Source organism: Columba livia, chromosome 3 (assembly GCF_036013475.1).
Source record: "Columba livia isolate bColLiv1 breed racing homer chromosome 3, bColLiv1.pat.W.v2, whole genome shotgun sequence".
NCBI lineage: Eukaryota > Metazoa > Chordata > Aves > Columbiformes > Columbidae > Columba > Columba livia.
In genome coordinates this window covers 32,557,090-32,571,259 of record NC_088604.1, presented here as the reverse complement: position 1 = coordinate 32,571,259, position 14,170 = coordinate 32,557,090, and the positions used below count along the sequence as shown (strand labels likewise).

Genomic DNA, 14,170 nt, shown 5'->3' with positions numbered 1-14,170 from the left:
AATACAATTCATATCCATTTTATTTCAACATGTAAATGAAGCAGATACTATAAAAAAATATTTTACCTGTTCAGCCTTTGAAACTGGCAATAAAATACACAAAAAGCATAAGAAATAGAGCAAGACAAAGCAACATAGATGATCACTCTACCTGTTTCTCCACCTTGACTACACGCCCTAACATACTGAGGTCATCAGTTGTCTCATTCTCTGCAGGATTCTTTTCTCTGCTTCTTTTATCTGCCGTGATTTGTCCTTTCCCAAGAATTTGATCAACACTGTAAGAGAAATCAAAAGCTGCTGTGATTCCTGAAAACGTTGATGATATGGAATTAAAAATGAAAATCACAGTATTTCAGAAAAGCAATTGAGAAAGAAGACGAACCTAATTTCATTAACTAAGAAAAATAAAAGGAGTGATTTTTTGAGCATTTGAGACTGCTTTTCTTTTCTTTTGGCACCAGCTGGGGGCCAGAATTTAGCCGTCATTTAGCCCAGAGCCAGGGCTGGACTTGCTGAGAGGGGGAGGGAGGAGGTGGCTTCTCCAGCAGCCTGATGTTGTGGAGGAACAGAGGTACCAGTGCCATGCTCAGTGCTCCTGTCCTAACAGCAGCATCAAGTCCTGGGAAAGCTGTCAGTCTGGAGCAGGAGTGTCAGCTTTGATGCTGGTAATCATACACATGGTGCCTTTTTTTTTTTTAAATTGTTATTGCTGGGAATCTATGACATAAACCCCACATAAATACTACACTACCGGTAGTTCCCAATTTCTTTTATGTGAAAAAGAAAGTTTGAGGTGGGAGAAAAGCAGTTCTCAATGTCAACCTCATCCTTTTGGCAACTTGCTGACTAAATTCCTTCTTTATGAATGGACTTTACCTATAAAGGATTACCTTTTCTATTTTTCAGACTCTCATTTCAGGGGACAAATTAGATACATGCTTTTTTGTTTGTTTTTACCCACAGTGTAATTTCTGGCACAGCTGTGTTCACAGAAAGAGAGGCTGGGCTGAAGCATTGATGGCAATTTGTACCCAATTATAGCACAGAAATGTTAAATGTTGCCTATATTCATTATGCAGTGAATGACATAAGATACTTCTGCAGAGCAGAAATTATTCTTTCCTTACCGTGACTGAAGACTCTTAATTCTGCATAACATGTCTAGATGACCTGCTGAATACTGTTCAATGACATCTTTGACATCATATGGACGGAGTGTTTCCTTAAACTTTCTCTTTGCAACATGAAATTTCATAATTCTGTGGGGAAAAAGCATTTCACAGATTAATCTTCATCAGCTGTGAAACAATACAATATATTCCATTGACAAAATCTGACATCTAATTTTTAAATGTAAAATATTTTCAATACAGCTTGGACAAGGGAACTTTTCCTTTTACAAAATTGTTCCTGTAAGTACAAATGCATTGCAGCTATCTCTTTGAATTGTTATTTAAGAGAGATCTAGTAACATTGTTTTATAGAGTGCAGAGCATGTTGAGTTTATTAGTATCCACCTATTTGGCTTTTTTATGCTAGGTGCCTGATATGAAAGGTACTGAAGTACATGCTTAACTTAAACCTGGGTTTAGTCCTAGTGATTTGAGTGCAATAGCCTGTAAGCTACATTTGTGCTTAAGCTACTTCTGTCCTTGTTAGAGGAAAGATTTCTCTAAAAATTGACTATGCAAACATAAATAATTGTATTTTTTTTTTCTTCTTTTTTTTTTTTTTTTTTCCTGGTGCTCATTTTCAGTTATTTTCTTTCAATTTTGTAAAAAAATGAGAGAAGCCAAGGGACCAGGTGTGTTGGCCACACTGGTCTGTGTTACAGGGCTCATGAATCTCCATTAAGGCCAAACTGCTGATATCTGCAACCTATTGAAATTAAAAAAGCAGGGACAGTAAATTGGTATCCTATTCCAAATGCCAATATTTCATGCTAATATATTCCCTCCCTCTTTACTATGATATGTATATAGCAGCTGTAAGACAATGACTTATAATGAAAAAAACCCATGTATCTCTCTATAAGAAAAATAGATTAGTAGTGTTTCAGTAGAATTTAGGAAAACCATACTTCTCATATGATAATAGGTATGTAGAGTCAGATTAATAGTAGGTAGTGATCCTCTACAGATTTCTGTGTCATACATGTCTGTGCCAAATGGTCTTCCAAATAATATCAGCCTGTTCCCACAGTGCTTAGGTTGTTGATATTTCCCATTCTGGTAACTTCCAGCTAAAAATGAGATTGCCTGTCACTGGTATAGAGCTTGAACTATGATTCTGATTGTAGAAATTAAAAATGGAAAAGGCCTATTAGGAGTAGTACATCACCTTGACAGTTCGGGACTGATCTCTATGCAGTTTTAAATATGTCAGATGATGCACTTTCCTCTTTTCCATTATCAGCCAGTTCTACAGACTAATCGCCTTCAGCATCTGTTGTAATCTGAAGGCCTCTAAAGCTGGGATGCAGAGGTTTTTTTTCTTTTAGCTGTCAAATGATGCCAAGATGTTCTGTTCATAATAGTCTGACAGCACAATCTCCTGGAATCTAGTTCTTTATTCATGTTACAAGAATATAATTATTTTGTTATTGTTCTCTCTGTTTTGGTATTCACATTTTTTTACTTTACTCTCTTGATAAAGTAAAAACATGAAACACTATTAGAAAAGCAGAGCCAGAGAATTAATAGCATAATTGAAGACAACTGAATTTACCATAGCTGGGTGATTTTACAAGGGAAGAGACAGAAGGCTAATTTTTATTAACAGCCATAGAAGCTTCTTAACCAGTGTGCACAAGTCTTCAGTAGTGCCTTGCGGCTTTGTAACAGCTATTTTGGTTATCAAGGTAGTTTGTTCAGAAGTCAAACACAGGACCAAAAGCTGCACAGCTGTATCAGTGAGGTGTAACTGTACTATTTCTAGTTTAGTTATTGGCTCATCTTGATTAACTTGAGCAGGATTTGGAACAGACCCATATTGCTTACTTCTTTTTGTTGGAATGTACAAAATTATACAAAAACTGCACAAAAAAAAATGAAGGGTTGTAAAAGACTGGCAGTTTAAAAGCCCGAAAGGTAATTAAGAAGCAGGAAACATGAATTCTTTCAGTGGTGGAGCCTAGCAACTGCTTTGCAGTTATTGAGTTCATTTTCCATATTTATTTACTTCAATTTTAAAAATTCAATTATCTTTCTGTATCTTGAAATAACTATGTAATTGAACTTGACAGTTTTGAACAGCCACCCTGAGAGATTATTACATCTACACAGAGCACATTCAAAAGTAGTAGCTGAACTGAGGACAAAAAAGTCTTTGAGCTTCCTTCATTTGTACTTCTAGAATAAAAAGTCGCCTATTCTGGGGTGCTCGTGTGCGATGAAAGCAGAGGGTTTGGTTACATGGGCACAGGAGGAAAATGTACCTGTGCAAAAAAGGGAAAATGAGCACAAAGTGGGTTATACCCCAAATATCCGACGCTCCAGCCCTTCACACAAACAGGAGGAGCAGAGCAAACCAAGTCCCGCTTGGTCTGTCATCTCCAGCTGTGCCACACGGGGGCAAACAAGACTCACCATAAACTGAACAGAGTTTGATACTGCACCACCAGTACTGACCAAACAGCGTAACTCAATTAAGATTTAACCCAGAAGAACAAAGCCTGTAGTGCCCATGATTTTTCTTAAAAACATTATTTGTATTTTTAAATCCCTGTATGCCACGTAGTGAGGTGGCATTGTAAAACTCAGATCTAATGTGACAGATGATACAGGGTTGTAAACGTACTCCGGTCCCAAGCGTGACAATTTTCTGGTGAGAAGTAGCCATAAAATGTAGCTTATTTCAATGATGCATCCAGAGAAGAGCAGAAAAACAACTCTTGCGCTGAATTAGACCCATATATCAGAGTGCCTTGTCTGCACTTCATGTCTAAACCACAGCCCCCCCAAATCTTTAGATGCCCTGATCATTTGTAGAAAGTTAGAGGTCCAATACCAACTTTTGTCTTATTGACCTCTAGCACCCAAAAGCAGCATCCATTTCATTTATCTGTTGTCAAATGCAGGTTCAGCACTGATCTAGAATTACAGTGTTTTCTGAACGTGCAGATTGCTTATCTTTCCTGATGTCTGTTGCTTTTTATTTTCCATTCATGCCCCTTCCACTATGAAAAACTATTCTGCTTGTCATTAGTGCACTTTGCTGAGACTGGCACTAAGTCAGATCATCTCTAAACCTCCTTGCAGCCTGGTCATGCTCTTGTTATTTTTTTAAACCTGTGTCTTGTCAGTCTTCTCACTATCTCAGGAAGAAATTGAGCTTCATTCTACCGGTATTCAGGTAAACTCACAGATGGTTCCTGCCTTAAGGATTACAAGACAGGTAGGTTGTTTTGCCCATGGCTAGATAAGATGCCCACAGATTGTTTGGTCCCTCACTACCTCAGGAAAGCAGGTGCACACAGATCTAGTTGTGCTGGTTCCTCCGTCTCTCTACCCTTAGCTTGCTGAATAACCATTCTTCCTTGGAAACATGGAGAGGCCAACAGACAAAGGTGGTTGAGAGATGGTTTCACTATGTGCAGGGTGAGTGCGTCAAAATTCTCTCCTCTCTCAGGTCTCGGCCTGGACTAACCCATCCCCTGGCAGCCAGAGACATCGTTTTCTCCCAAGCACAGTGCTTTAGTAGCCAAAGACACATCTCAGAGCCTTGCCTAGACTCTGAAGACCATCTGGGCAGAAAATATACAGTGCATTAGGATTTAAAAGAAATAGAGGATTCTGAAACACCGCCATTGAATGAATTCATAATGGCTGCTAGAAATACATTTTATAGGTGTCTCATAAAGGTTTCAAAGACTGAGAATAAATGGTAAATTATTTTCCTTCTTTGGCTATTAAATATGTATGACTATTAACTTTACAGCTTATCAGCTCATGAATTCTCAAGTTTCATTATGTTAAGCTACATTTATTATTATTATTTCTCATTAACAACAAATGAAAACATATCTATGCAATCACTAGAGTTAAAGAGAGAAAAGACCTCTTAGGTCAGCAAGTTCATCTTCCTGCCATTGCCGTTATTTCCTATTGCATATTTATTAATGCTTCTCAAATCTAATTTTATATTCTATAAATAGTAAAATAATTCCATCATTTCCATTGTGGAGAATATTACAGAATTTACTGTCTCTTGCTATGAAAAATGATCAGAGATATCACAGTATATGGAAACAAGGTATCCTCAAGGATCTTTGGCACAAGGTATCTTCTTTTTAAGTCTCTTTTATATACATTCATCATTGTGAACTAACATAGCTGGAAAATGCAATGTTTTTTTGTTAGTCTCCAGGAAAACTGCAGGATATTAACGGCCTTTGTTCAAGACAAGACTAGGGCCGGTTGAGCAGTGCCACAAAAACCTGGTGGCACAAAGTCTCAGGGCGCCGCTTTGCACGCTGCTCTGCCCCAGGACTCACAGAATCACAGAATGTCCTGAGTTCGAAAGCATCCTCAAGGATCATCAAGTCCAACTCGTGTCCCTGCAGCGGACAGCCCCAAAATTCACACCATGTGTGACTCACCCTGGCCTGGCCCCAGGCATGCTGTGGAGCACACCATGTTTCACCACGCTGCCTGTCTGTTGCCTGCTCGCCCAACACCGAGCAAATGCTTCAAGGAGCTTTTCCTGGCCTTCTCTACTGCCTCAGTTGATCTTTTCCAACAGAGAGTTTGCAGTAAGGGGGCAGCACAAGAACTGGACCGTAGAGGACTCAGCTTGAGGGGCCTTGAGAGGAGGCTGACAGTTTGGTGTTACTGGACGGGTCTGCCCAGTGGGTCTTTAGTAGGACTGGCTAAGAGTCCTGATGTAGGAAAGGGCCAATGTGTTAAAAGATTGAAGTGTTTTTTTCCATTCTATTTTTTCCATCTCCTGTTTCGACCATTTCAAAATGAAAGTTTGAGAGTGTTGTTTGTTTAAGATCAAAGGTTGTTTTGAAGAATAAGTTAGTCCTGGAAAAAATGTAAGCAAGGTCAAAACTGAAGCAGTACGCTCTGAAATTAACAAAATGAAAGCTTATAACTAAACCAATTTTTGTCTTTCACTATTTCAAGGCTGCCCAACCTGAGAGTAACCCGCATATTCTATGCTCCTTTTACAGAAAAAAAACCCCAATTCTTTCTGATTCCAAAACTGTGAGAGGCCCTACCTCTGTAAACCCACAGGCATGAATTAATTTTGCTAATTTCATTTTTTTTTTTTTTCAAAAACAATAGGACCATTTGTATCATTGTAAAACAATTTGTACCCAGCTCTAAGCAGGACAAAATAGTTACTGTCCCTTACTGCAGCGTTTCACGGTGATGTACCCTGAAGAGATTCAACTGTATATGCTTCCATTTGGGGTCTTTTGCACAGTGTCTCATGAAGCTGTTCAAGTACCGTCTGTCTTCAGCTGCTCCTGTATATGAGCATGAAAGGAAAACCAGCCTCCACCCTCCCCCATTGCCTTTGCAATTAAAAGCCATTGCTAAAAACAAGCTCCAAAATGAGGCACAAAGTTTCCATATAGGCAGATGTTATCATCTTGAAATTCTACAGCTACTATATAGTGTCTCAGATCCTTCTTCAGATGTTTGCATAGATCCCAGTGTAGTCAGGTAACAGATACTCTGAATAATAAGAAAGAAGAGTATCAGCTACCTGACAAACTGAATTATCAGACACTTGATTTTGAGAGATTAAAGAGTCTCAAGATCATTGCGTATTACTGCTTTACAGACCTCAAACAAAGGTATGTTTCTGAAGCAACATGCATGTGCTGCTTGTAATTTAGTGAAAAGCTAATATTTGCAGCAAGAGATGGGAAAGATTTGTGGCTACCTGATAGCAAGTGAAGATGCAGAATTCTTATTCTCAGCCTCAGTAGTGAAATGAGCTGTTTTTTTGTAAGCCAAGTACACAGAGAAAAAGTTGATGATAATCTAAAAGGTTGACTCTTATCAGTTAAATAGTACTCGTCTGAAACAAACTGTTGCATCTTTGCTCTTCTTATTAGAACATTTCTGTGGATGGCACTGGTGAGAAAGTTTGACAACAAGGTCTTTTGCATCTGGTGACTTGCCCTTTGGGCTGATAATTACCAAGTGAACCAAGAAAAGATGCAGATGATGCACCGCACAATCCAGTGGTGCCTTTGAAAGCAAGCTCCATGGATTTAGTATTAAAATGTCAAGTTGATCTTAAAGAATTTGGTCAGTATTAAGAATGAGATGACCATTGTTATCACTTGGCAATGCAGTGACAAGGTGCGCTTGGAGCCAAGTGTCAACCAGTCTATTTAAAATGCAACATCACAGACAAGGATCTTTGGCACCAGAGCCAACAGGCTATGCTGATTGTTCCTAATTTGAGCATTTTCCATTTGAAGGAATAGGTCTGCCTTGTAGGTGGGTGTCCACTCTCTGGATTTCTTTCACCTACTGAAACACTGCTGGCGAGAGATAGTTCCCATCGGTGACATCTGAGTGGCCAGTTTCAGTGGCTGTGGACACAGACCTGGTATCTGACACATCCTGTGAAGTAATTTCCAGGCATGCTGGAAAAATGGTTGGAACAGACATCTGCAAGCGATCTGTCAGGCTGCCTGTGCTAGTAGAAAAGTCTTAGAAACAGCCTTACTATCTGTCTTCATTGGCGATCAGTGGGAAAAAGGGGAAGGAAATACAAGTAGCCTGTAGGTTATCTCTGCATTAAATTATTTCATAAAGAGCCTGAGTTCTTTCTTCCCATAGTGCTGAGAGGACTAAGGCAAGAGTCTCCTTGATGGAAAACATCATCTTTCCACAAGGCTTTGCAGAACCACCCAGTGGCTGCTGCAAGAGGGGTGCCAGGCACCGCTGTGGCTGTGCTGCAGAGCCAGCGGGTCACCCCATCAATAACCACGTGTTTGCTGTCAGCAGAGACGGAACACCTGAGCTCTCCTCGCTTGTCCATGTTCTCTTTATGGCGGGGATCTGGCCTGCCAGAATTTACATTTCAAAATATTCAGGGAGATGAAGAGCCTTGGCAGTCTCAGGAGAAAGAATGCTAAGTTTAAGCTTTCAGTACAGGTAATTTTATAAGTTTCAATGCAGTTTGCTACTCTCTTGGAAAAGAAGGAGACTATTAAGTTATTTGGGTTATATTTAGTTCAATGGATAGTGGCAGGCAAGGCTTTGCACAACTGAACAAAAGTAATTTTTCTGTTGTTATCGGAAGAAAGTTGAAATAAAAGTCATATGACAGATAGTGTCAGGAACACAGAAATGCAATAAAAACCTAAGCTTTTAAAGAAAATAACTTCTTCCAGGTAAGGTGATATACATTCAGTAAAACTACATCAAACTGGATTACAGTAACTTGCATTATGGGAAATACAGTGGAAACCAGCATTCATTACTCTTTTGTGAAGCAAATCACGTAACAGGTTTAGACACTGAAAAGCTGATAACAGAACAGATAAAATATTTCAACTTTTAATTAAAATACTGATGAAAAGGAAGCATAAGTAAACTATATAATCATTAGTTATGTGACAAATATAGAAATAGAATAACCATATAATAAGTTCAACAAATTACCACTTTATTAATTGGCCTCTAGATAATTAGTATCTTAATTTAAGAACTCTCAAATAATTATTTATTCGGTATTTTTTTACTCACCTAATTGCTCTGATGACAGTTTTAAGAGCAGGGGTGAGATCTTCTACTGACACATCACACTGGCACCCTTTATCATCATAAACATCATCTGTTCCAAGACTGGTGTCAGCTGCAAAATACAAGAGCAGACTAAACAAGCAGCATTTAAAAATCTCTTCTGAAGTGTTTTCTAACTGTGTGCACAGTGGCTCTGGAAAATTAAGGACTACAAATCAAATAAGACAGAGCTTCATCAGTTTACAAACTATATGATGCACTTGTTTGTGTCTATGCTTATGTCATTAAAGGCCCAGGTAGTCTCCAGTGTAAACAGTAAAAGTTACAAAGGAAGAAAACCCTGTTATTTTTCAAATTAATAGTTTAGTACCAGCATGTCTGTTCCTGATGTCTCACTGTTTTTCATCAGATTCTCTCTCTTAAGGGAAAGTGGTGAGCTAACGGATGTGATGGAAGAACTAACAGATGCTGAAGTTATATCCAGTTGTTGATTATTTTACCACTATGGATGAACCTGACATTGAAGACAAAGGAGAAGATCCATTTCATTTACTAAGGAGGCTGTGGAATGATCCAATGCTTTATTGCAGGTGAAAATAAACGAAAAACCTTTTTGCCACAAATGAACAGAAAATGAGATCCATCATGTATCAACTGCCACCTTAAACCTCAGAGCTATGTATGTCTTTCAGCCTTCCTTTGCAATAAGAGTTTAAGCCAAGTTACTGTATTTATTTGCCTGAAAAAAAATAGATCCTTTACCCTTTTCTAACATCACCTCTGCAGACTTACCATTTGAGAATTAACTAGAAATCTCAGAAGTGCCCAGTGTACCTGAATACACAAAAAAACCCAGGGACTGATGCATGACCAAGAAGTTTTACAAACTTAAAATGTGCTGGAATGGGAACAGAACAGGGAAGGCTGGGTTGGTGGATGTCCCTATGTCAAATATGCCTTGAAGGTATGTGAAGTACAGAAAGACTCTTGAAGGTAGGTGTTTTTCCCTCCCCAACCATCTCTCTTCACCTGCCTAAAGACCAAGTTTCCAGGTGAAGAGTTTCACCCAAGGTCAGTGTATTTCGACATGTGTCTCTGCTTCATAAGAAAGAGAGTGTAAAATGAGAGAAGGACATATGAAATAGAGAAAAAAGGACCGGATTCAGTAACCCTCAGTAATGGAGGAGATTTCTTCCCAGTCCTGTGTCCCTATGTACATTCATGCTGTTATTTAAAACATAGCCTTAGTCATCCACTGCATGTAAACCATTTCGGGGACTTCTATTGTAAGCAATTTTGAAACACAATTAGACACAAATGATTGCAGGACATTTTTTGCAAGTTCCCTTTTCACAAAGACTGTAAATGAAAGATGAAAAATATTATTTGTCAATCAGGAGGTCCTGGAAATTTCATTGTACCTTTTAAATCGAATATGAATGCTTTCTTGGAATAAACAGCATTGTACCAGGCTGCATCTTCAGGAACTGGTGTTGCTGCAGTGTTGTCTTCGTAGATTTAGTATTTGGCCATAATAATTTATTTTGATGACTTTGGCTAGTCCATTACCGTCAATAATATATTTTCTTTTTTTGACTGTTGCTGAACTGGTACATTTATGAGGAACATCTACTGCAGCTTTGAAGAGTTGGGGGTTTTATCATTGATAGATCAGTTTAATATAGAAAGAAAGATGGGTTATAGCCAAGTTAATGATGTCTTCAAGTACACATGAAACAAGCAAATGCAACCTTAAAAAAATCAATTTAACACTGTAAAACTGAAATTTTAATACAAAACTTTGAAACCTCCCCTTCCATGGTATTACTGTCATAACTGCAATGATGACAAGAGTTTTTTTTCTTGCACTCTTTCACGAGCTTTGCTACTGACTTGACTTATATTTTTATTTCCACCTATCCTACCTAACTAAGATTTGGATCCCTGCTCAAAAACTTTATTAGCTGAAATAAACTAGGTAGTTAGTTTGATAGGTATATACACTATGTAAAATTCTGTCTCCAAAGGTGCTAAGTGTTCCTCGACACTAACTTTCCAGATGTCATGTTTGATCAGCCTCTCCAGTTATTTCTTCCAGTGCTGAAATTTCCCAGCTCATTTCTAAGTACCATACTAAAGCCAGGGCTTTTTATGCAACTGGCATCGCCAGAGGCTCTCTAAGGTTTGAATCTACTCAGTTATGCTGGTGTAAATTAGGAATAATTCTGCTAAGGTCATAAGAGCTACTACCACATAACCCCAGTGAAACAGGAGCCTCCAACTTGTAAGTTTAAAATAAACATGTTTCTGAATGGTTCTCTCACTGATATGGCTCCTGGGTCCTTTGCCAAGTACAGTGTCATTAATAAAAGGGCTTAACACAGCGTAACTTTGCAGAACTGTTTTGAGAACAGTGTGGGGCAATTAGAGTATTCCATGTTGCTCAGATATGGGTACAAACATCAGCAAAATCTTTAGACAGACGCTGGAAAATTCTTATAAATTTAAGCTAGCTTTAAGAAGAGATACCACTCCTAATAAATCACCTCCTTTTTTTTACTTTCTAATATTCCCACTGACATGAATTTCCTTCATTATAGCAGGCACGCGGTACCACATGTCAATAAAACTTGTGAAGAGCCATAAACCTTGTTTGATTCATATGGGAAACATTCATGGGTTTTTTTGATACTGAGCAGACTTGGGAAAAAGTTTGGGAAATGTGGAGTAACAACTTGGAAAAAAAAATCCAGCTTAAAATCCCATTGAAATCAAAGTTCACATTCTGCTGAATTCTTCCAGTGGAAGCTCATGTTGTGTATGACATAGTTACGAGGTGAGATGTACTTGTATCTCTTCTGCTCCTCTTGAGTTCATTCTCGAGGTCGGGGCCATGTTGGGGCCAGTTTGTCTGCTTCAGCAGCTCCAGCTGTTAAAATTGCTGCCAGTTCCCAGACAGGGTTAAGCTACGGCCCCCAACAAGCCCAGACTCATGCTGTTGTCTGTTTCCAGAGAGAGCCCTCCCCATCATTAACAGGGCAGGTAGACCTTCTGATGACAGCTCATGCCTTGCCTGGCACACATCTACTTCTTCATTGTTCCCTGTAGTCCCTGGTCACATCTCTTGCTTTCTGTTGGGGTAACTGCACATGGTCCAAGTGGGCTCCACAAGGAACCTTAGGCAGAAGCTGCTCTGCATGAAGTTGGCCGCTCTGCCAGGCCATCCTAGGGCTCTTCTTAGGGCTAACAGGGGTTCTTCTTTCTCTCCAGGAGCCTCTACCATCAGCTCAACAGGACTCTCAAGTCTGTTGCTTGGGCAGCTCACAAATCCAGCCTTGATGGTGGCCAAAGTGTCTCTCTACAGATTTAGACACACCCCTGCAAGTCTTCCTAAGAAGGGGTGTCAGCCAGTCTGGCAACCCATAAACAATTCCCCTTTTCTAATACCAGCATCTTCACAATTCAGGATATGTTTATTTCACAACTGACGAGGCATTTGCCATTATCTTATGATCTTTGACATTATTTACTCTGGGCTAAAGTCTTGTCTTTGCCACTTTTTAATTCTTCTTCTTCCTTAAGAGCAGTCTTTGATTTAATCACACAGCAAATAAGCAATTGCCAGCAAACAGAAGAAAGGCATGCACAAGTTATTAAAATAATCTTGATATTTCCCTGTTTGTCACAGTATTTATGCATTCTTCATGCAAACTCCAGTCATTTATGATCAACCAGAATGAAAGGGCTAAAAATTACAGTTCTGAAACATTGTATGTCACCAACAAAAAATTTACAAGTTTGTAGCTGCATTTCATATGGCTCTGTGCAGAAGTTACGCATAAGGCTTGATTTATTATTTCTGTAAATACCATGTGCCCTTTCTTAGAAGCGTTTTCTGTCATTTAATAACATGCTTTGGCGTCAGGAGAACTGTGACACTGCTCTGATCACCCTCATAGCTCCATGCTTTCAATATCAGTAACAGTCAAGTAATTATGTGCCTGTTGAACAGAATCAAAAAGATTTTGTACCCTTTAATTTGTTTTCTGGGAACTGCCACATGCTAGCAATGACAGTCCAGCATTAGTAAGTGCATGTGCCGACACCATGAATAGTCCTGTGGAAGTACTCCTAACATAGTAAACAGTACAGTGATCCCAACACTTTGACTTGTTTTTTGGAAGCCTTCAAAAGCACTTAGATCTTACTCTGTGTAGGAGGTAGTTAGGGCTCCTCATGTGGGTGACCTAAATCATTCTGCTGAGTCTGAGTACACACCTTTTTTTACCAAATTGACACAACACTGTGCTGTAACATCAATAACTGAGAGTCATATGCAGACTGTCAACTTCAGGCACCTATTTATGTTTTGCTGCCTTACTGTTCAATGGCTGCTGAGCTCAGGTGAGAGATGCTGGCAGCTTAACACTCTCATTCTGTTCTTTCAGCCTCTTTTGAAAGCAATGTGGACCCCCTGTTTTGCTGCTGTAGGTACTGCCTAGGATGCCCACATCGTAGGTGCATTTCACTCAGCTTTACACTGCCTTTGAAATACCTTTCTTCACCCTGTGCGTTTGCTGTGGGAAGTTTGGGATTTAGCCTACATTATCTAAAAAATGGAGATATCTTGTACTTACTTTATAGTATTTCCACAAATGTTATTATATAATGCACTGAATGTTACACAAAATATCAGTTACGTTTTTCCCTCAAAAATTATTGTAAGTACAAATATCTTCACAGTTTATGTTCATACAACTCATGCAATTTCCCTTTATCAAAATACAATGTCTCAGTCTAGTGCCTTTGTTTAAATTTGTTTCATTAAACTTCTCATTTCATCACAAGCTCTCCTTATTTTCCTGTTTGCTGAACCATGAATGCAAATTCCCTTTGCCACCCTTAGGAGTGATTTTCTTTCAAATTTTCCTTTGCTTTAAATCACCAACAAGCTGACTTTCTTTCAGTAAAGAGTTCACAGAAATTGTTTTGCCGTGATTGCTTGCTAAGCTCCACAGGAAAAATCAAGTGAAAAAAGCAACGCTAATTGGGATAGAACTTAATTGCATGCATAATGATGAGAACGCCCAAAGCTTCTCCAAAAAGGGAAAGGCAGCAACCCATTTTTACATGCTTTCCAGAGCAGCGGCTAGGAAAAGGAGGTCCAAGGGAATGAATCATGTATTTATTTCCTCAATCCATGGGAAAAAAAGGCTTTCCTCTAATCACGAAAGAATAAAGGAGGCAGGACAAGTAAACTTCTGTGACATGCTCTTCATGTTAGATGCTTAATATCTGTCTAGAAAATGACACCAAAATCCCTGGTAGTGACAGGGATTTTGTCAACAGTATTCAAGTGACAAAAGTAAAGAAAGATGGAATAAGGCTGACAACATTTTAGAACATGGTTTACAGGGAGCTTTTAAGAAATGGTTGCCATTTCGATGCTG

At 39.0% G+C, this 14,170-nt stretch overlaps 1 protein-coding gene across 5 annotated transcripts in view; it reads right to left on the bottom strand.

Annotated features, from left to right (window-relative positions):
* Positions 1 to 14,170, bottom strand: part of KCNQ5 (potassium voltage-gated channel subfamily Q member 5) — a 284,367-nt gene that overhangs the window by 5,827 nt on the left and 264,370 nt on the right. For 4 of the 5 annotated variants that reach the window (XM_065055273.1, NM_001282828.1, XM_065055274.1 and 1 more), the window contains 3 exon segments: positions 8,724 to 8,832; positions 1,131 to 1,262; positions 152 to 278 (listed from right to left, as the gene is read on the bottom strand). In XM_065055273.1, the coding sequence (XP_064911345.1) occupies positions 152 to 278; positions 1,131 to 1,262; positions 8,724 to 8,832 (368 nt within the window). 5 annotated transcript variants of the gene reach the window in all.